The sequence below is a fragment of the Schistocerca piceifrons genome, chromosome 2 (assembly GCF_021461385.2).
Source record: "Schistocerca piceifrons isolate TAMUIC-IGC-003096 chromosome 2, iqSchPice1.1, whole genome shotgun sequence".
NCBI lineage: Eukaryota > Metazoa > Arthropoda > Insecta > Orthoptera > Acrididae > Schistocerca > Schistocerca piceifrons.
In genome coordinates, this window is record NC_060139.1 from 191,508,720 (window position 1) to 191,529,526 (window position 20,807).

At 39.7% G+C, this 20,807-nt stretch overlaps 1 protein-coding gene across 1 annotated transcript in view; it reads left to right on the forward strand.

The window, feature by feature from the left end:
- Nucleotides 1-20,807, forward strand: part of LOC124777865 — a 66,563-nt gene that overhangs the window by 20,105 nt on the left and 25,651 nt on the right. The window contains exon 3 of the mRNA XM_047253399.1: nt 13,080-13,321. Within this exon, the coding sequence (XP_047109355.1) occupies nt 13,154-13,321 (168 nt within the window). The 5' untranslated portion in view covers nt 13,080-13,153. The remainder of the gene's footprint in view (nt 1-13,079; nt 13,322-20,807) is intronic.

A 20,807-nucleotide genomic window follows, 5' to 3' on the forward strand; every position in this document is an offset into this window, starting at 1 on the left:
TGGACAACAGAACAGAACTCCTTATGTTTTTGTAGGTGATGAATTGTTTCTGTTATTAAAAGAACTGACTGAACTCTTCTGTAAATATAAAGTCACTGTTAATGAGAAAGGTAAAGTTGTTAACTACAGGCTATCTTGTGCACATCAAACGGTGGAATGGGCATTTGGTATATTGAGTTCCAGGTTTCATGTGTTCAAAAAACCCTTTGACTGTAAGCTGGGGTATGAATATAGACTGTGTACTGCATAATTATTTGAGGACTTACAACGTTACATCAAGTAATCGTGCTGAGGACATAGGACCACTTACAAGGGGAAGGCCTCAGACACAGCCAACCGATTCGGCTCAAATTTGGCAGGTCACTTGTGTACAACCTAAAACGAAGGAATCTGAGATATTTTGGGTCAACACCCCCGTTTTTTTGAGAAAATCACCTCTAAGGGTTATGACGAGCAATCGACTCAAAATTGGCAGGATCAATAGATAATTGTAAATAGAGCATTTTTCATCATCAGGTATGGCATCCGAAAACGCTTACTCTTCCAGAAATTGAGGTAAGAAACTTTTACAACTGTTGCGTCTGTACCCACATGGTAAACGCTTTTGGGTGACAGCACCGATAGCACACCGGCCAAGGTAACTGGCTCAAAATCGGAGAATCCGGTTTTGAACCTCGAAGATACCTATCAGATGTTCTTCTTTTCATTTGTATTTTTCCATATCTCAATTGATAGGATAGGAGGGTTAATAAGGTAAGCAAATCAATAAGGAATGATAATGGTAAGGTAGGCAACTAAATTTCTCAAACCTCTCGGGATAGTAAACAACTAAAATGTTACTCCAGGTCACTTTATGATGGCTCTTCCAGTCACTGTTACCTGTCCTCACTTTTCTTCGAACAGCTAGATGGATGGTGGTATTTGTCATATAAAAATTTGAAACAAATATACTCACGACACCAAGAACATCTAATGAATGCAATCTTTTCGACAGCTACACTGTTCCTTCCGAAGAATCGGCGGAAAACAAACTTGGTTTACGTTTAAAAATACATCTTTTTCAGGAATTAATTTTGATGTGTACCACGCTTACGATATCATTGCCTGAAAAATCGGTGCTGAAAGTTGGTTACAAATTATGCTGTGAATAGTTATTGCATCCGTGCTGTTGTGCAATTCCCGCTGGGTTTCTAGAAGCACACTGCAACTCTGAAGCCTGGAAATAAATTTTTTAACTTGGTGATAGAAATAAACATCAGACGGCTGGCACACAGGTGTGCAGTTTGGAGGTATTACTTTAACTGTGCACGTCTCCTGACCCTCGCCATCTATAAACATTGTGTCATATATTGTAGTATTAATTTGTCCACTCCAGGAATCCAACATTAGACAAAACTTGTTATCAGAAACATATGGTTTTAAAACATTTTCAAGAAATGTTCTGTAAATCGCATTTGTCAGTTTCCCGGATTTGGAGCAGGTAATGTAAACATTTTTCAACAAGTCGGTTAAACGATTGACCTCTTCTATAACCTGAGGACCAAATGTAACATTTGTTTCTTGTAAACACAGGAAAACCTTAGGCAACACTTTTCCAGAGGCTGTGCTGGCATACTGTGCCGTGTACGAATGTGTTGGATTGTTTTTACTACTAACTGCGACAAGGGTTCGTTTTTCTCCCTTATGCGATAATGTGCATAGAGTGTTCACCCAATACTCGCATCCTGTTTGATCGGTGTTGATCACATAATCACGATTAAAAGCGGTCATACGTGACGCCATTTGCGTGCTGAAAAGAGCCGCCACTTTCTGTATAACTTCTATATTTTGTACCTACCTCCTTATGAGAGACGTATTTAGTGACATGCCGTTGACAAATTTTATATTCCTATTTGAAATTTCTTACCCAAGATAATGATGTAGCAAACATAAAATCCTTGTTTGCCGTATACTGAAGTGCTGCACCTGCAGCCCACTCCTGAAGTATTCTCGTTGTTACATTCTCGTTACAACAGCGAGATTCGACAAATCGGTCATATGTCCACTTATTTATCGCCTGGTATTTGTCGTATCTTGTCTCTCCTTTAATGATATCACTTTCCCACAGTTTCAAGTCCTTCTTCCTTTTCAGGGCTGTTGTTGCTCCATTCTCTTGCAGTGTTTGTAAGTTCCAATTTGGCTGATTCCTGGCTAGCGCTACCGCCTTTACTTTTATTTTAAGGGGTATAGTGACGTAGTTCAGTCGTTTAGTAACCGGTTCGTAATACTCATTGGGAACAGATGAAGCACATATTCCCAGTGATGTGGAGACTTCCAAAGTGTTATGACCATTTTGCGATTCACTAGTCGGGATATCTTCCACTGAATCACCTTCTGCTTCATCTTCATGGTAGAGTACTTCAGTATCAACAAATGTCATTTTGTTCGTCAGCTCCAAAAATCGCTCGACGATAACCGCTCCTATCAATCTGGAATGCCGAGAAACAGAACTGCCAGCTTCCGGTAGTGCATTGATAATGCATCTGTCTTGCAACACTTTTACAAACCAAATCACAGTGTCATAACTTCCCGCTTGCCATCGTCCGTGACAGGCTCTCAGCTATATAATACAGCACTAGTCGAATGGTGTATATCCTCCATTATTCAGATTATGCACTTTAAAGATATGACACAACAAACAATAACTAGTTACTAGGGCATAAACAGATGAGGTAATTACTACAAACTACATACAGTACTCGTCATATGTTACTTACGGATGAATACTGTATTCATTCACAAAACGTATTTCATTCGGCGCATTAACGATGAAAAAGTCACTACATGTATCTGCGAGGTTCGCGACAGCCTAATGACGGAAAACAACTCTTTCTGATTGACTTCTATTAGGCTCATTCTGGACACCTTCACTCATCCAGGTTCACAACTATGATATGACGAAGAGGCAACCGGGACACCCGCGTGCATTCTGTTCCATGCCTCGCTGTAAACAAGTGTCGCGCAGTTGGCTATCTGTGATCCTTATTAACACTCCTATCCCTATCAATTGAGATATGGAAAAATACAAACAGAACATCAGCTAGGTTTCTTCGAGATTCGAACCCGGGTTTTCCGATTCCCAGCCAGCTACCTTGCCCGTTGTGCTGTCAGCACTGTCGCCGAAAAGTGTTTAACATGTGGGTACAGAAGCGGCAGTTGTAAAAGTTTCTTTCCTCGATTTCTGGAAAAGTTTGCGTTTGCGGACCCCTTACCTGATGATGAAAAATGTTATATTTACAATTATCTTTCGATCCCCCCAATTTTGAGTCGATTGCTTGTCATAACTTTTAGGGGTGATTTTCTCAAAATTGCGGGGGTGTTGACCCAAAATATCTTAGAGTCCTTCGTCTTAGGTAGTACACAAATGACCTGCCAAATTTGAGCTGAATCGGTCGGCCGTGTCTGAGGCCTTCCCCTTGTTAGTGTTGCCTGCTCTGTGTTAAGTCCAGAGGCATGAGTGAAGCTTTCCTTACAAGCTAACAATTCAAGGAGTGTTAATGCTCCGTTCATTGGCAGCTATCAGCGTTAAAAAGAGGCAAATACTAAATTGGTGAACAAATTGCATCATTTATGTTCAACGTTTATTGTGAAGATCCATATCATATAAATAAATAAATAAAATAATAAAACAGTGGTAAATCCAGGATGGAATTAATAATATAATGAAAAGAAAACTTGCTACTCACTATATAGCAGAGACACGAGTTGCAGACAGGCACAACAAAAAGACTGTCACAAAATAAGCTTTCGTCCAACAAGGTCTTTGTCAAAAATAGACGACACACACACACACACACACACATGCAAAAGCAACTCACACACATGTGACCAAAAACAATTACTTTTAAAAGATTACAAAACCATTAATATAGAGGAAAAGCCAAGAACAGATGGTTATTATACTGAACAAATTTATGAGCTGAGCATACGGGTCAACAGAAGCGTCCGATCTTACCCGTCGGCTTTGACCCGTGACGTAAGCGTGTTGTGGTGTGTGACGTCATTACGGCGCGGAGTTTGATTTGCGATTGTGGCGTGTTTGTAGATGTCTTGTTTTTGTTTGTCGTGCTCTCTGGTGGTGTGTTCATGGTTTTCGTTTGTTTCGTTTGTTTCGTGTGGTGGGGTCAGTTTTCTGTTGCTCAGGTGTTGGATTTGAAGCGGAATTTCTATTAGTGAGTTAATGGTTAATTTAATGCTCATTGCTGTATCCGATCTCACGCGTCGGCTTTGACCCGTGACGTAAGGGACCTACACATTGATCTGTAGCGTAGCCCTGAATACGAGGTTAGGTTGGGAGTTTTTTTTTGGAATGCGGCCGCGGCAGCGGCCGCCTATGATTCGAAAATATTGATTTGACACTAATGAACATGTATACGTAATATGAAGCAATTTGATGAACATATTGATCTGTAGCGTAGCCCACTTGAGGTTAGGTTGGGAGAATTTTGGAATGCGGCCGCGGCAGCGGCCGCCTATGATTCGAAAATATTGATTTGACACTAATGAACATGTATACGTAATATGAAGCAATTTGATGAACATATTGATCTGTAGCGTAGCCCACTTGAGGTTAGGTTGGGAGTTTTTTTTTGGAATGCGGCCGCGGCAGCGGCCGCCTATGATTCGAAAATATTGATTTGACACTAATGAAGCCTGTGGGGGGATGGGGGGGCACTGCAGACTCCCCCCACCGCATAACGACACATGATGATCAAATTTTGAAAAAAAATGAAAAATTTTTTCCGTACCTGCTAAACTGCATAAGTGCCGATGTATGTAGGTGTAAGGGAAGCTTTCGTTTCTTAGTTTTCTATTGGGGGATGTGATCGGTAGGTTCTGTTGAGCTATATAGGTTAAGGGAAGTGTCCGATTATGGATAGGAATGTGTTTTTTGGTATTTGGTCAGTTTTGTGATGTTGATTTATTTCGTTGTTTTGCGTGGTTTTGAATGGCGGTCGGTGGCTACATTTCTGTATATTTAGTTTCTCCGCACCCAAAAACCCCTAATTTCCCACGCTTGTCCCGTTACAGTCATTAGGCTTTTTGTGAAACTTGTGTATTTCAGTGTTTACAATACATATGCGATGTTTTTATATCCGCCATATTGGAATTGTTTATAGTCGTTTCCGCGGTATTTGTGACGTCATGGGTCAAAGCCGACGGGTAAGATCGGACGCTTCTGTATTTCCGAGCATACTTACATGTAATGACAGGTGAAAACAGATTTATGAGCAAAATTTTGCTTGTAAGTCTGTTTGGGTCAACAGAAGCGTCCGATCTTACCCGTCGGCTTTGACCCGTGACGTAAGCGTGTTGTGGTGTGTGACGTCATTACGGCGCGGAGTTTGATTTGCGATTGTGGCGTGTTTGTAGATGTCTTGTTTTTGTTTGTCGTGCTCTCTGGTGGTGTGTTCATGGTTTTCGTTTGTTTCGTTTGTTTCGTGTGGTGGGGTCAGTTTTCTGTTGCTCAGGTGTTGGATTTGAAGCGGAATTTCTATTAGTGAGTTAATGGTTAATTTAATGCTCATTGCTGTACGTCGGGTGAGTTTGTTATTGAGTGTATTTGGTTGTGGTTTTTTGTTCAGGAATGTGACGTAAGGGACCTACACATTGATCTGTAGCGTAGCCCTGAATACGAGGTTAGGTTGGGAGGTTTTTTTTGGAATGCGGCCGCGGCAGCGGCCGCCTATGATTCGAAAATATTGATTTGACACTAATGAACATGTATAAGTAATATGAAGCAATTTGATGAACATATTGATCTGTAGCGTAGCCCACTTGAGGTTAGGTTGGGAGTTTTTTTTTGGAATGCGGCCGCGGCAGCGGCCGCCTATGATTCGAAAATATTGATTTGACACTAATGAAGCCTGTGGGGGGATGGGGGGGCACTGCAGACTCCCCCCACCGCATAACGACACATGATGATCAAATTTTGAAAAAAAATGAAAAATTTTTTCCGTACCTGCTAAACTGCATAAGTGCCGATGTATGTAGGTGTAAGGGAAGCTTTCGTTTCTTAGTTTTCTATTGGGGGATGTGATCGGTAGGTTCTGTTGAGCTATATAGGTTAAGGGAAGTGTCCGATTATGGATAGGAATGTGTTTTTTGGTATTTGGTCAGTTTTGTGATGTTGATTTATTTCGTTGTTTTGCGTGGTTTTGAATGGCGGTCGGTGGCTACATTTCTGTATATTTAGTTTCTCCGCACCCAAAAACCCCTAATTTCCCACGCTTGTCCCGTTACAGTCATTAGGCTTTTTGTGAAACTTGTGTATTTCAGTGTTTACAATACATATGCGATGTTTTTATATCCGCCATATTGGAATTGTTTATAGTCGTTTCCGCGGTATTTGTGACGTCATGGGTCAAAGCCGACGGGTAAGATCGGACGCTTCTGTATTTCCGAGCATACTTACATGTAATGACAGGTGAAAACAGATTTATGAGCAAAATTTTGCTTGTAAGTCTGTTTTCAACTGTTACCATGCATGAGTATGATCACCCATAAATTTGTTCAGTATAATAACCATCTGTTATTGATTTTTATTCTATAGTAATGGTTTTTGTAATTTTTTTAAAGGTAATTGTTTTTGATTTTGTCTGATGAAGACATTCATAATCAATGTCGAAACCAGTTGGCTGTATTGTATAAATCGTGTTCATATACGGTTGTTGGCTCACAGCCAACTAGGACTGTGTCTCCGACAATATAAGTATGTGTCAGGGGAAGTATATTAAGTACTGTGAAGGCAGATTTGCATTATTGCCTTGTTTTTCCTCCATTTACTGTTCTGATGGCCTCCTTCTGTATTCTAGAAGTACTGAATGATGCTAGAGAGTTTCCCCTCAAATACTGTACTATTATTTAGGTGGGCCTTATTGTAGGCATAATTTAAGTCATAATATTCTCTACTAAGATTGCCATTAGCATATTCAACACGTTTAACCCATTCCAGGTCTTCTCACAACTATACACCTAGGAAACCTGTTTCTGGGTTAACTAGAGCTACAGGTTCATCTGGATCCGTATTTTGATGAGTATGAACATTCAGTAGACAGTATTTTTGTTATAACTATTAGCTGACGATCATGTGTCTGTGATGCCAATCTTTAGTGCATTTACCCCTTAATGAAATTTGTCATGAATAGTATTAGTCATCCTCGTACTGATGCATGATCAAAGACACTTTTACAATAATAACTTTATTAATAAAACCAAAACTCAATTATGATGTCCTTATATGAATATCCACACAACTGCATACAACAGAAACGTCTCTCCTATAACATTGTCTTGGGATGTACCTGCACAACGAACCCTGGAGTCATGATAGGCAGGAATGTGAAGATCTGGGATGTTATTGGACCAGTGCTGCTGGCATGTGATGATTGACATGCTGCTGATAAAGACCAGAATGAAATGGCCTGGGTCTGCCGGCATGGAGCACTGAGATGAAGTGGCTCATGCTGCCATCTGGTAGTGCTGGGACTGAACTGCTGGCACTGCCGATTTGAGGAGTACGGTGTAACTGACTTTGCACAGTCTGGCTTTGTCCTAAATAGTTGGGAGCAGGTGGATATCTATGCCGCACTCTGAGGGCATGTGACCTGGTGTAGGAAAATAGTTCCCTGACAACAGTGCTCTCGGTCTGTGACAGGTACCCTGCCTGTCAGTGAGATTCGTACCACTAGACAATGTGGATGTGACGTGTAACTCCATGGTAAACAGCCCAGACTATACAAGAAACATCTTGGTACTGATGAAAGACATTTATCAACATCATCTTGGTGGGGCTGCTGCCCACACTGCCTGCCTGTTGTGTGAAGGAAATGACTACCAGATGGATACAACATCCCTCCAACCATAAAAAAGATATGATACTATCATACGCAAGGTGGGAGGCCACCCACTGCCAGCGCTGACTCTTCAGGGAGCTGGTGTAATCAACAATATAGTCAGCAAAAGGAAAACATGCCTGGGAATTGAGCAGAAAAATAAAATAAAAGTACCTTGTATTCCTTCCACACTGAACTGAATAAAAACGTGATGTGTACATAAGGACATTGGAAAGTACAGGGTGTCAGACGAAAGATACCTGGGAAGGGTCCGCAGTTCACACGGCGCATTATTCGGCTGTTGCCACTGCATCTACCGGTTGTCAATATGCGTAATTCTCGGACACCAATACTTTGCGCATGCCGTCTACGCTGTGCGACTGAGTGTACTCTTGTTTTGAATTTTTTTGCAAGTTTAATTGCTTCAAATATTGTTGCAACTGCATTGAGTCGGGGGCTTTCCCTGCCTGTATGTTGCTGGGCTCGGTCCTCAGACAAAATTACCATGTGCATGTCTTCTATACTGTGCACAAACTGAAATGGAAACCATACAAAATAATGGTAGTTCGTCAACTGAGGAACTCAGATACTGTTGCTCGACATCATTTTTGCAGATGGCTGTTACAGTCTGTGCGTGATGAGGAAGTTGGTCCTGAGATGCTTCTTTTTCTGATGAAGTGTGGCTGCATTTGTGAGGGTCTGTAAATTCTCAGAACTGGAGCTCAGAAAATCCTCATGAGTTACATCAACAACCTGTGCTTGATGTGAAAACAGCAGCGTGTCACTCAATTAATGCAAGACGAATTATTGGACCAATCTTTTTCCATGAAACAATACATTCTGAAAGGTATATGAACAATATACTGGATCCTTTTTTTGGAGAACTAACTCCTGATGGAAAGATGTAGAGTTATTTCATACAGGACTATGCAAGACTACATTAACGCCAATGCTTCTATGACAGCAATGTGATGTGTTTATGATCGTAGGATAGTTGGCTGTCCTCCTCATTCTCTAGATCTAAATCCACATGATTTTTATCTTTGAGGAATATTATAAGACAAGTTGTATGCAACCAATCCCCAAATGCCTAAAGAGTTGGAAGACAGGGTTCGGCTAGTCATTTCCCAGATATTGGTAGCTGAAATTCATTGAATGTTTGCTAATGTGTTCAGGAGATGTCAGGCTGATCTTACCACAGACGGACATCATTTTGAACACCAACTGTAAATAAAAGTAAGCTTAAGTTAATCAGTCTAGCAGATTAGTGTCTGAGAGTTGGGCATGGGGGCGGCCGGCAGATGTGGTGGTGACGGCTGGTGGCTGTGCTGCACGACCTGAAGAGCCCTCCTGGGCATCTTTTGTGAGACACCCTGTGCATAACCACTGAATAAGAATGCAAGAGACAACTAATAAAAATACAGAAGTGAACCACTAAGTAACACAAAAAAATGAGCCAACAAACCAAGCATACCCTGTCTGTGCAGGGGAACAGCAACTGGCCTCGCATCACAGATGGTAAAAGCAAAGAACCGGGCATTGATGGGGCTTTCAGGGAAACTTCCAAGAAGGCTTAGTCCAAGGCCCAGCAGAACACACAACAAGATCAGCTGGTTGCTAAGCATACAACAACAACAACAACAACAACAGGAGTGCTAGCAGGAATGAACGGACTGGCCACAAGGGCGGGAGGAGGGTGAGAGGGCTGGCCACAGCAGAGCCAGCATTGAAGATACTTACAAGACAACTGGTGTTGGCATCCACAGGGCTGCCCACTATTTTATTATCACAAGTCTTTAGTTTCCAAGAGTAGCCCCTTGCTTTTGCCCACTAATGTGTATTGTAGTTGTGAATGAGGGAATTTGTACTACCGCTCGGACTTTATTAATATTTTTTGTTTTAATTAGCCACTTTCAGCACTTTATAAACTGTATTTGTGGAAGAGGGAATTTATATTATCAGTTAGATTTTATTAATATGTTGCATTTTAACTGTCTACTTTCATTATTTTTATAAATGAGACTCAGTCTTTTTCAGTCAGTATTCCTTGCCTGCTGTTGCTCAACCACCCTGCATGTGGTGTAGTAAGGCTCTTCTCGTGTACTGCATTCAGACTTTGATATTGTCTCAATGCATTTCTGGTTGACAACTTGGTTTGGCCCATTTAGTTTTTATACACATTTTATTTTTATAGCTTCCACTACCCCCTTCATCTTAAAGAAGGACTACTGTTTTTAGTGCGCTATTTGTTTACAACCAAATGATGGGGAGTGGCTCTAAGCCATTTACCTTCAGTGAAGACCTATTACAAAGAATCTTTGTGAGTACTCTTCAAGCACAGTTCAGTAGTACAACTTTTTGTTATCTCTTTGTTCTTTACACTATTGTTAAGGAGTCTTTGCAAAAGAATTTTTCCTTATGTGAACCAATCACCTGAGGATGTGTCTTCTACTGACATGAAACCAATCATGACTTTTTATTAAAAGTGTTTTACAACCAATATGGATTAACAAAATGAAAAGAACACTGAGTCATGATAGGCAGTGGTGTGAAGATCTAGGACATTATTGGGCCATTGCTGCCAGTGTGTGATGGCTGACAGGCTGATGGTGAAGACCAGGATGAAATGGGCTGGGTCTGCCAAAGTGAGACAATATGGTTGGTACTGGCAACTGGTAGTGCTGGAATTGAACTGCTGATTCGGCTGGACAGAACTGCTGGTACTGCCGCCTTGAGGTGTAGGGCATAACTGACTCTGTACGGTCAGGCGGTGGGCAAAATAGCGAGGAGCAGTTGGATATCTGCATGGCGCTGCGAGGGCACATGATCTGGCATAGCAGAACAGTGCCCTGATGACAATGCTCACTGTCTGTGACAGGCACACTGCCTGTCAGTGAGTTGAAATACCCAGATGCTGTGGAGGCAACATGTAACTCTGTGGCAAACAGCTCAGGCCATACAAGAATTAGCCCAGAGTTGATGAAAGCCATTTACCAGTGTCCTCCTGGCGGGGCAAATACAATACAATAATCTCCATTTTAAAACAACTCAGTTCATGCATTCAGTATAAGGAATGACAACGATCTACATAATTCATACACCATCGACAAATTTTTGAAAAGAACCAGTTAATACTGATATTATCTCTCAGGTTTTCTTGGTGTGATTGATTAATGATGTGCTTCTGTGTTTTCAGCTGCATTCTTGTTTCAGTTTCAAATATTTTGATGACTGACCCAGTCACAATGTGAGTTGTTGTCTTCTGGTGCTGCAGGTCGTACTGTTGTGTGCATTCACTCCCCGGACTCCAACCAGACTGTGAACTATCATTCATCTTGCACTGCCATGTATAGCTGAGTTCAGCATCCATTATGCCCTTGGATGTGTGATGGGCATTGTGAATCAAAGTCAGCTCTAAATGTGGTGAAAGACCATCAGTGGTTCACAGTCTGGCTGGAGACCAGACAGCAAGTACACATAACAGCACAACTCTAAGCACCTGAAGAAGTCGACTGGATTGGTTGTCGAAATATTTAAAATAGAAACAATAACTTGACTGAACACTTGGAAGCACACCAGTTATATACCTTAACAAGACCACATAATATGTGATTTATATGATGTAACTTACCAAACGAAAGTGTTGGTATGTTGATGGACACATAAACAAACACAAACACACACAAAAAATACAAGCTTTCGCAACCCACGGTTGCTTCATCAGGAAAGAGGGAAGGAGAGGGAAAGACAAAAGGATGTGGGTTTTAAGGGAGAGGGTAAGGAGTCATTCCAATCCCGGGAGCGGAAAGACTTACCTTAGGGGGAAAAAAAGGACAGGTATACACTCGCACACACACACATATATCCATCTGCACACACACAGACACAAGCAGACAAATGTCTGCTTGTGTCTGTGTATGTGTGGGTGGATATATGACTCCTTACCCTCTCCCTTAAAACCCACATCCTTTCGTCTTTCCCTCTCCTTCCCTCTTTCCTGATGAAGCAACTGTGGGTTGCGAAAGCTTGAATTTTGTGTGTGTGTTTGTGTTTGTTTGTGTGTCTATCAACATACCAACGCTTTTGTTTGGTAAGTTACATCATTTTTGTTTTTAGATATATTTTTCCCACGTGGAATGTTTCCCATTATTTTTCACTAATGAGACTTAAAATTTCTTCACCTTTGTCATCAAACCGATCTTACTGCTTCCCTTTTTACAACACCAAAGCTGACTCTGTCATTATATATAACAATTTATTTATTTATTTCTTAATTTCTTTATGAGTCTGTAGGCAGTAAATACTGTGTGTATGTTGTCCAAAAGTACATGTAAATTATATGTGAATCCATAAGAAGTAAAATTGCACATACAAATAGATATAACATAAAATGATACACACAAAATAATACAAAGTGATACAAAAAGTAATACTAATTTATGTACATTACCTCTTCTGTTATTAAAAATTCGTAATGTGTTAATGGGAAACCCTTCTATACACAACAGTGATTCGTTAAAAGTTTTACATCAGCTGTCAGTTAGATGTGTAAATATAATGACATTGTTGAGGGCGAAAGACAGTATTTTCAGTTTTGGCTTAATGTAAACTTAATAGGAAAATATTATTGAACATAAAAATAATGGCAAAATATTATTGGGCAATATAGTCACTGACAGAGTCAAAAGACTGTCCCAGTAGAAATTTTTAAATTATATTTTAAACTTATTTTCATCTTCTAACTTTCTGACATAGGTTGGAAGTCTGTTGTAAAGTTTAACACCAGTATGGCTCACAAACATTTGTGTGTTAGTTCTTTTTGTTCACTGTGTATGGAGTGCTGTGCTATTTCAGATGTTTAGTTATGAAAATCAGCATTGTGAACATTCTGTTGCTACATTGTTAATGAGTACTGGAATGGCAGCTAATCACTCAGAAATCATATTCTGAAACTACAGTGATGGATATGTGTTGAAATTTGAAAATGTCAAATGTCCTTCTCTGTACATTTTTGGAATTTTTTAATCAAATAGTATCTGTAACTATGACATCATTATTGTTGAAGGGCATCTTGTAAGGTATGCAGATATGGAGATGTAATGGCTGTACTTATGCTAGTGGCAAAGAAAAAAATGTTTCTTTCTGTGTAATTTTTGAATGCAGTATCCATTTAAAACACTAATGAAATTACTAATGATATAACAGCAGGATTGGGTAGTGCAGCAGCACTTCTGGGAGTTACTCTGGTGGACTGCGATGAAACAGCTGTTGTGGTGTTGATGGTGGTCACCACAGTGGCTAGCAGTGCACTGTATGGTGGCAGCTGCCTCAACCACATGGACCTTGCCAGGAACTTCTCTGGCACCATTGCTGGCTTGCTGCATACTATCATCACTGTCACTGGCATTCTGGCACCTGTCACTGTTGGTGCTCTCACCCAAGGCAATGTATGTTCCACTAAAAGTACCTTAGCATTGTGTTTAAGTATAAATCTAGTTCACTGACAAACTTTTGTGGAAATATTTATTTATTTTTGTCATGTTTCATCTTCTTACTCTTTCTACGTATTTCTTGTTTTGCCACTTGTTATTTTAATTGAACCTTTGGTTGACTGCAGCTGGCTGTAAAACATATTCTCTTATTTTTATGTGTGGATGAGTTATATACAATTCCAGATTACTGTGATGGTCCACCTGTATGGATTTTAACTTTCTCCTAAAAACCTCATTTCTACATTTTGTGCTACATCACCCTTTAACATTACAGTGTGCAAAAGAGCTGATAACAAACAAGCTCAGAAATTTTTTGTTACTTTTTACATTAATATTTTTGATAAATTATTTTTTTTTATTTTTGTACTAATGTGAGAATGTTTAAGAAACCATTTAAAACTGATAGAACATCTGCAATAAGCTCATTGAAAACTGTTAGCAAAATACAAGACTGCTGCTGATAAACATGTGCTTGATATTGGTCCAGTAAATACAAAATATAAAAAGTAAGCATCCATGTCTCTGTACGCAGATGGAAAATGCCATTTATCAGCTATATGGAGGCTGCAAGACACCTTGAATACAAAACATTAATGAATATCTTACAAGAATATTTTAGCAGGTATTTATAATTGTATGAGTAATGAAATGTTGTTTATGACTATGATATATGTGCATACTGCAGGCAATAATAACCAGTGCTAATTTTTTAAAATTTGTTGTTGAACAAGAACTAAGCATCAAAATTGGGAAAGTACCATCTTTTTGAAAGTAACAATCATCATGTTTTTCATGACAAGATGTTTCATTCTCTCCTCTGTAAGGAAAGAGTGGACTGATGAGAGAGCTTACACTTGATGTACTGTTTGGACTCTACGTATTTGTAAATGGGGAGAAAGAGCAATTTTCAGTTTATTGTCTATTTTATATTTTGATTTTGGGGGGGGGGGGGGGAGGGGGGGGGGGGTGTTTGGGTGTTTGGTGCAACCTGCCACCTGCCATTCAACTTACAGGTGAGTGTAGCCCCACCCCCCTCCCCCCCCCCCCCCCCCCACCCCCCACCCCAAAAAAAAAAAAACTTTAACTATGTTGTGGACAGTAGTTTTTCTTTATTGGCTGTTATTCCATGCACTACTTCGATATGGGCTAATCTTCTGGGGTAATTCAGCCACCAGCATGAATATCTTTAGGATTCGGAAAAGAGCAATCAGAGCTATCTGCAAACTAAGAAAACACTGGAAATCTTCAACAAAATAAGCATATACACAGTCACAACACAAGAAACACAAAGAATACCCACATGACACAGTGTAGAACAGCACTGTGCCAGAAAAGTGTATCACAAATAACAGTTCAGCTATATAACAGCTTACCCAGTGATTTAAAATTGCAGCAACATAAAATTTTTTAAACATAATCTTAAGTCATTTCTCGTGGAAAAATGTTTTTACTCTGTAAAAGAATTTTTAAATTACAAAAATTAGCCTTGTAAACAATGATAATGTAATAATGGTTAAATTCAAATTGCTATATTTGTCACTTGTAATTTACGATTGTTATCTGTAATTAATTTTGTCATGCTCTCTCTCTCTCTCTCTCTCTCTTTCTCTCTCTCTCTCTCTCTCTGTGTGTGTGTGTGTGTGTGTGTGTGTGTGTGTGTGTGTGTGTTTCTGATCCTTTTGCAATTTTGACCTGTCCTATATTCAATGTACTGTTTAAGTATGTAATGAATCAAATGGACCAATAAATAAACGAATGAATGAATGAATGAATGAATATTAAGAGATGTTTGATGTTACTGGCTAGTCCTGTTTGCCATCGTGTTTCATTGTAGTTCTAACCTGTTTTCATTTTGTTGCAGGTAACTATACTGAAATTTTGGAAACTTTTGTTTTTATCTTTAAGTTGGTCCATTGTCATTGTATTAGTACCAGTACTATATGTGTTCAGTCCTGTTTTACTAGAAAGTTCAATGAATCGGTATTGTAAAGGTTTTATATTAGCTATTTTATACATGGCATTGTTTGGCAGTACTAAGTGTAGCGGAGGATATATTGGGAAGAAAGAAGATAAGGACATGCCAGAAGGCTACAGAAAAGAGAAGGGAGATGAGAGAGAAATGGCTAGCTGACAGGGAGAATGAGCAGAAAAGGGAACATTTTATCAACATCAGAAGGGAGACAAAGCGAATCCTAAGAGCAGAGAAGAGAATATATGTAACCAGCTTGCTAGAACAAATTGAGGCAGAGAGCCAAAACAAGAACTCAAGGCAATTATTCCAATACATAAAAAATCGGAAACATGGATTTCAGAGCCCAACTTTTTTCATTAGAGATAAGAACGGCAACCTGATAAATGACAAGGAAAGAATTGTTGAAAGATGGAAAGAATACTTCTCAGAGCTGTTGAATCTCCCAGACCAAGATGGGATATTACCTGAAAACACTACAGAGGAAAGGAAAGATGAAGAAGAATGGGAAGTTAGTGAAGAAGAGGTGAAAATCGCAATCAAAGGACTGAGAAACAACAAAGCCCCAGGGGAGGACAGAATAACATCAGAATTAATCAAGGAGGGAGGTGAGAGCTTACACTTAGTGATATATAAACTAATCCAGTTGACATGGAAGAAGGAGAAACTGCCAGAAGAATGGAAATTGGCTATAATATGCCTAATATACAAGAAGGGAAGCAAAATGGAATGTAGTAACTACAGAGGAATCAGCTTGTTGACTGTAACGTATAAGGTGCTGTCCATCATTACCCTCAGAAAATTACAACCATTCATAGAGAACAACATACAGGAGTACCAAGCTGGCTTTTGACCAAACTGATCGACAATAGATCACATTTTCACACTAAGACAATTGTTTGAAAAACATTGGGAATATGATAAAGATATCTACAGCCTGTTCGTCGATTTTCAATGTGCATATGACAGCATCCACAGGAATAGCCTATACAATGCAATGCAGGACTTCAGAATCCCCGAGAAGCTTGTATGGAAGGGTCAAAGGCAGCAGTACATTTCCGAGGAGCCACATCAGAAACATTCGAGATTGAGACAGGCCTCAGACAAGGGGATGCTCTCTCATGTGTTCTGTTCAATGTCATCTTAGAGAAAGTAATAAAACAGTGTAGACAACAGGAGTGGGCTGGAGTAGAGATGGACGGTAACTTCAATTGTCTCACATATGCAGATGGCATAGTACTATTAAGTGAATCAAAGCACGAGTTGAAAGAAATGTACCAGAAAATGGACAATAAAGCACAGAAGGTAGGGCTCAAACTGAATTGAGACAAAATAGAGTTCATGCAATTAGGAAGAAGGCAAGAGCAGATAGAATTTCTTGAGATAGATGACGAGAGGTTCAAGAGAGTAGACCAGTTCAAATACTTGGAATCGTGGTTTACCACGGACAACAACATAAAAATGGACATCAAGGAAAGAATAGCAGTGGGAACGAAATGCATGCATTCCCTCAGAGAGGCGCTTGGTTCTAAATCGATCTCAGTGAACACTAAGATGAAAATCTACAACACAGTGATATGCCCAGCAGTAATGTATGGTTCAGAAACATGAAGCATGACTAAACAAGAAAGGGAAAAACTATTAATATTTGAAAGAAGAGTAATGAGGAAGATATGGGGACCAGTGTTAGATAACGGAGAATGGAGGAGGAGGAAAAACGAGGAAATCTACCTTCTGATGCAACAACCGACTATCCTACAGAAGATAAAGAGCAAAAGAATACAATGGGTGGGCCATGTAGCCCATATGCCAGATGGAAGACAGGCGAAGATGGCGCTAGTGGGGAAACCAATCACCAGACGCCCCATTGGACGACCAAGACAGCGCTGGATGGACGACCTGGCAAAGGACCTAGCAGCCCTGGGAATTGAAGACACCTGGAAGAACCGGGCACAAAACAGGAAGGACTGGAGGTAGTTTGTGGAGGCAGCGTGTGGTCTGCAGGGCCTGTGATTGCTGAATATCTATATATCTATTGTTTGGCAAATATACACTATATCTTGTAGTTATTATTATGATTTTTCTTTCAGTGCAGGATAGTCTTTAGGTTTGGATTGGGTTAGCCATCCAGGTGGCCCTGGAATGTTTGAGAATTGTTCTAATGAAGGTCTTGTATGTTTGATTTAACTGCTGTTAATGTGTTCTTCAGTCAGTTTTGCAAGTCTGAGTCATTATCTTGCTTCTACTATGACATTGCTTATGTGAGTTATCCATGTCAGTTAAAGATATTTAGCTTTTGTTTTTGGTGTTATTTGTTGTTGTCATAACTTTAACTTTAGGTCTTCTGGTATATAATCTTTACTTTTTGTTCAGTCTCAGGACTGAAGACCACAACAACAACAACAACATGATTTCCTATTGCGGAAAAGTTCTGCATTCTGTCTCCCAGGTGACTGAATCCTTATGTGGGTGCAATCCACTGTACCAATGACTCCAGGAAATCCAGCCAGTGTGTTGAAACCATCCCTCACAGAGCGTACTTCCGCTTAAAAAGGAAACTTCATGTATTGATGAGACATTGTTGCCATGATTCCTGACACTTCACTTATAATTCTTTGTGCCGTTGTAGAATGTACATTAGCACTGTCACCAATTACTATATTAAATGCTCCAGTTGCGTACGCCCTTAATGTCATCAGAAGTCCGCTCATGGGTGAGACCTGATTATTTTGGTAAATTGGAAATTCTAACCTATCGTGGATTTGATCCAAAAACCACCTCACTGTTTCTTTTGAAAGACGAAACCTCTCTTCAAATTTCCAGTCACCATAATCTTCGAAAAGATTTCCCCTTACCACAAGTACACCAACACAGTTGTGATGATTTATTTGTTGAAAATATAGCATTTCTTTGTCTTCTATGCCATCTAAAACATCAAAACGCACTGCCATGTTACGTGTTTACAATAAGTTAATCGCGATCAATTCAAGATAATCGACCCTTCGAGCTCAGTTAACTTTAATCGTGATCAAATCCCTCAATTAACTTTGATCGAGGTCGGTCAGCCGAATATCGAGTTAATCAGGGTTAAAAGCTGACTTGACCACGGTTAACTTTTAATCGGTGTTGGTGCAATCGGCCCTTGCTGTAAAAGTTTGCAGCATGCTGATAATGTAAGTGTCACATCATGATACTGGTTTGCATTAAAGTCGATGCCTGTCTAATATGATTATACCATTTCTGTGAAAATTTGTGTTTTGATACTGCACGTTTATAAACTCTGCCTTATCTGTATCATTTATGTCACATTTTGGGCTCAGCTGTAAACAAGAACCTTGAAAATGGTAATGTTGCATAAAGATAATTTACTGGACAGTGTTATATATTCTGGGGACCACACTACAAATTATCTCTTGTGCACTGTTACTTTCATGTTCCTGTCACTGTACAGTATGCCTCTGTGAACTTCAACAAGTACTATGACTCTAAGTAATGGTTGGGTGTGTTCTCTTCCATGTATGTGTGTGTGTGTGTGTGTGTGTGTGTGTGTGTGTGTGTGTATGTGTATGTGTGTGTGTGTGTGTGTGTGTGTGTGTGTGTGTGTGTGTATGTGTATGTGTGTGTGTGTGTGTGTGTGTGTGTGTGTGTGTGTGCGTGCGTGTGCGGATAAATGGGGTCTACCTTCAAGCATCTGCCAGCACTGTTTTTCCAACTTCTTCTCAGGGGATAGATCTACCAGTACTATTTTTCCAACATTTTAGTTACTCTCTTCTGGATCAAACAATGCTGTGACCATTTGCTACACCCTTCTTTGTGTACATTCAGTATCCCCTGTTATTCCTATTTGGTATGAGATGCACACACACTTGAGCAATGTTATATTATGTGCTCTATGAATGTTTTGTGTTTTGTAAGCAGACTCCTCTGTAGACTGACTGCATTTTCTCAAGATTTTGTTGCTGATACGAAGCATCAGTTTCAGCTGAATCACAATACAATCCACATAAAATGTTTTACATTGGAATCTCCTTATCTACAGTTCAGAGTGGACTTATGTACTCTGGTGCAGAGGTATTTAACAAGCTCTTATCTACCATACAACAAGAAATTGGGACTCTCAACCAATTCCACAGAAAATTAAAAACTTCCCTCAACAGTCAGTCCTACAAATTGTCTGACTATCCAGATTCAAGGATTGAATATTCCTATTAAATACATGGCCAGTAGCAGTGGTCATTGTTGCATGGCAATTAGTAGTGTGTTGCAAACAGGCCAGTGTTGTTACAGATGTAGATAATTTTTTTAATTGAAAAATGGGAACTCATCAAATAAATATACGGCTGCCGACAAAAGATAAACAGCAGTTACAAAGCAGTAAAGTACTGCAAATAGACTGTATGTTACAGATGTATGTAACTATATTCTTTGAAAAGTACGAATATCTCAAATAAACATAAACAGCAGCTGTTTAATTTAACAAAGAAGCAAATGATTTTTTGCTAAATTTGTTGCTTATTTTATTCCACAACCCTGAAGTGTCTGTATTGATGGAATCTTTTGAACATGATGAATGAATGAATGTATGCTGGGGGCAACAGTAATTGCTTTACTTTGGATACCTTGGACACACTCTCTTGGTTAGTGTGATGAGTAACATCAATGAACTTATGTCATGGGCCTCTAACACTAAACAACTTCACACACTGACACAAGCAGACAATAAAATGAATAAACACAGAGGTTTACAATGCCAAACATAGGAATACATACTAACAGAAGAAAGACATTAAAAATACAACCAGCTACAGTCTCTACAAGAGCAATAGTTACACAACCTCTGACAATAAAGTTCGGTGAATAGTCCTGTAACATTAATGTAGATAAACTATAAACTATAGTTACCTTACTGTCCTTCAAAATAGTCACCTCCCATAACTATGCACCACTGAGCTCTGTGATACATGTCCTGGAAACTTGACACAAAGTCTTCTTTGGGATGAGGTTAAAAAACAGCGTCATTTTTCATTGGATGTCAGGAATATCATCAAATCTCTTTCCTTTCAAAGTGAGTTCGAATCAAGGGAATAGGAAGGAGAATCAAGTTGCACCACCCCCTTCTTGCCAGGAACTGTTTGATGATACTGACTGTGTGTAGGCGAGTGCTGTCGTGCACAAATAACCAGGAACTTTGTTGTGCATACTGGGGTATATGATAGGAATGGCAACTGAACAACACATTCAGTTTCCAGAATTTTAAATTTTTAAGAGATAGTTTGTGATCTTTGTAGTTCCACTTGAGAGAGAGAGAGAACATTTAGATTTAGTGACATTTGCCACACTAGTAAGCCAAAACTTGAGTTTCTGTCATTCAACCTTAAGGAGCACACTCACCACAAATCTTTCTTGCCTGTAGCAGTTAATCACCCCCCCCCCCCCCCTCCCCACCACTCCCGCTTAAGAAGACTATAAATC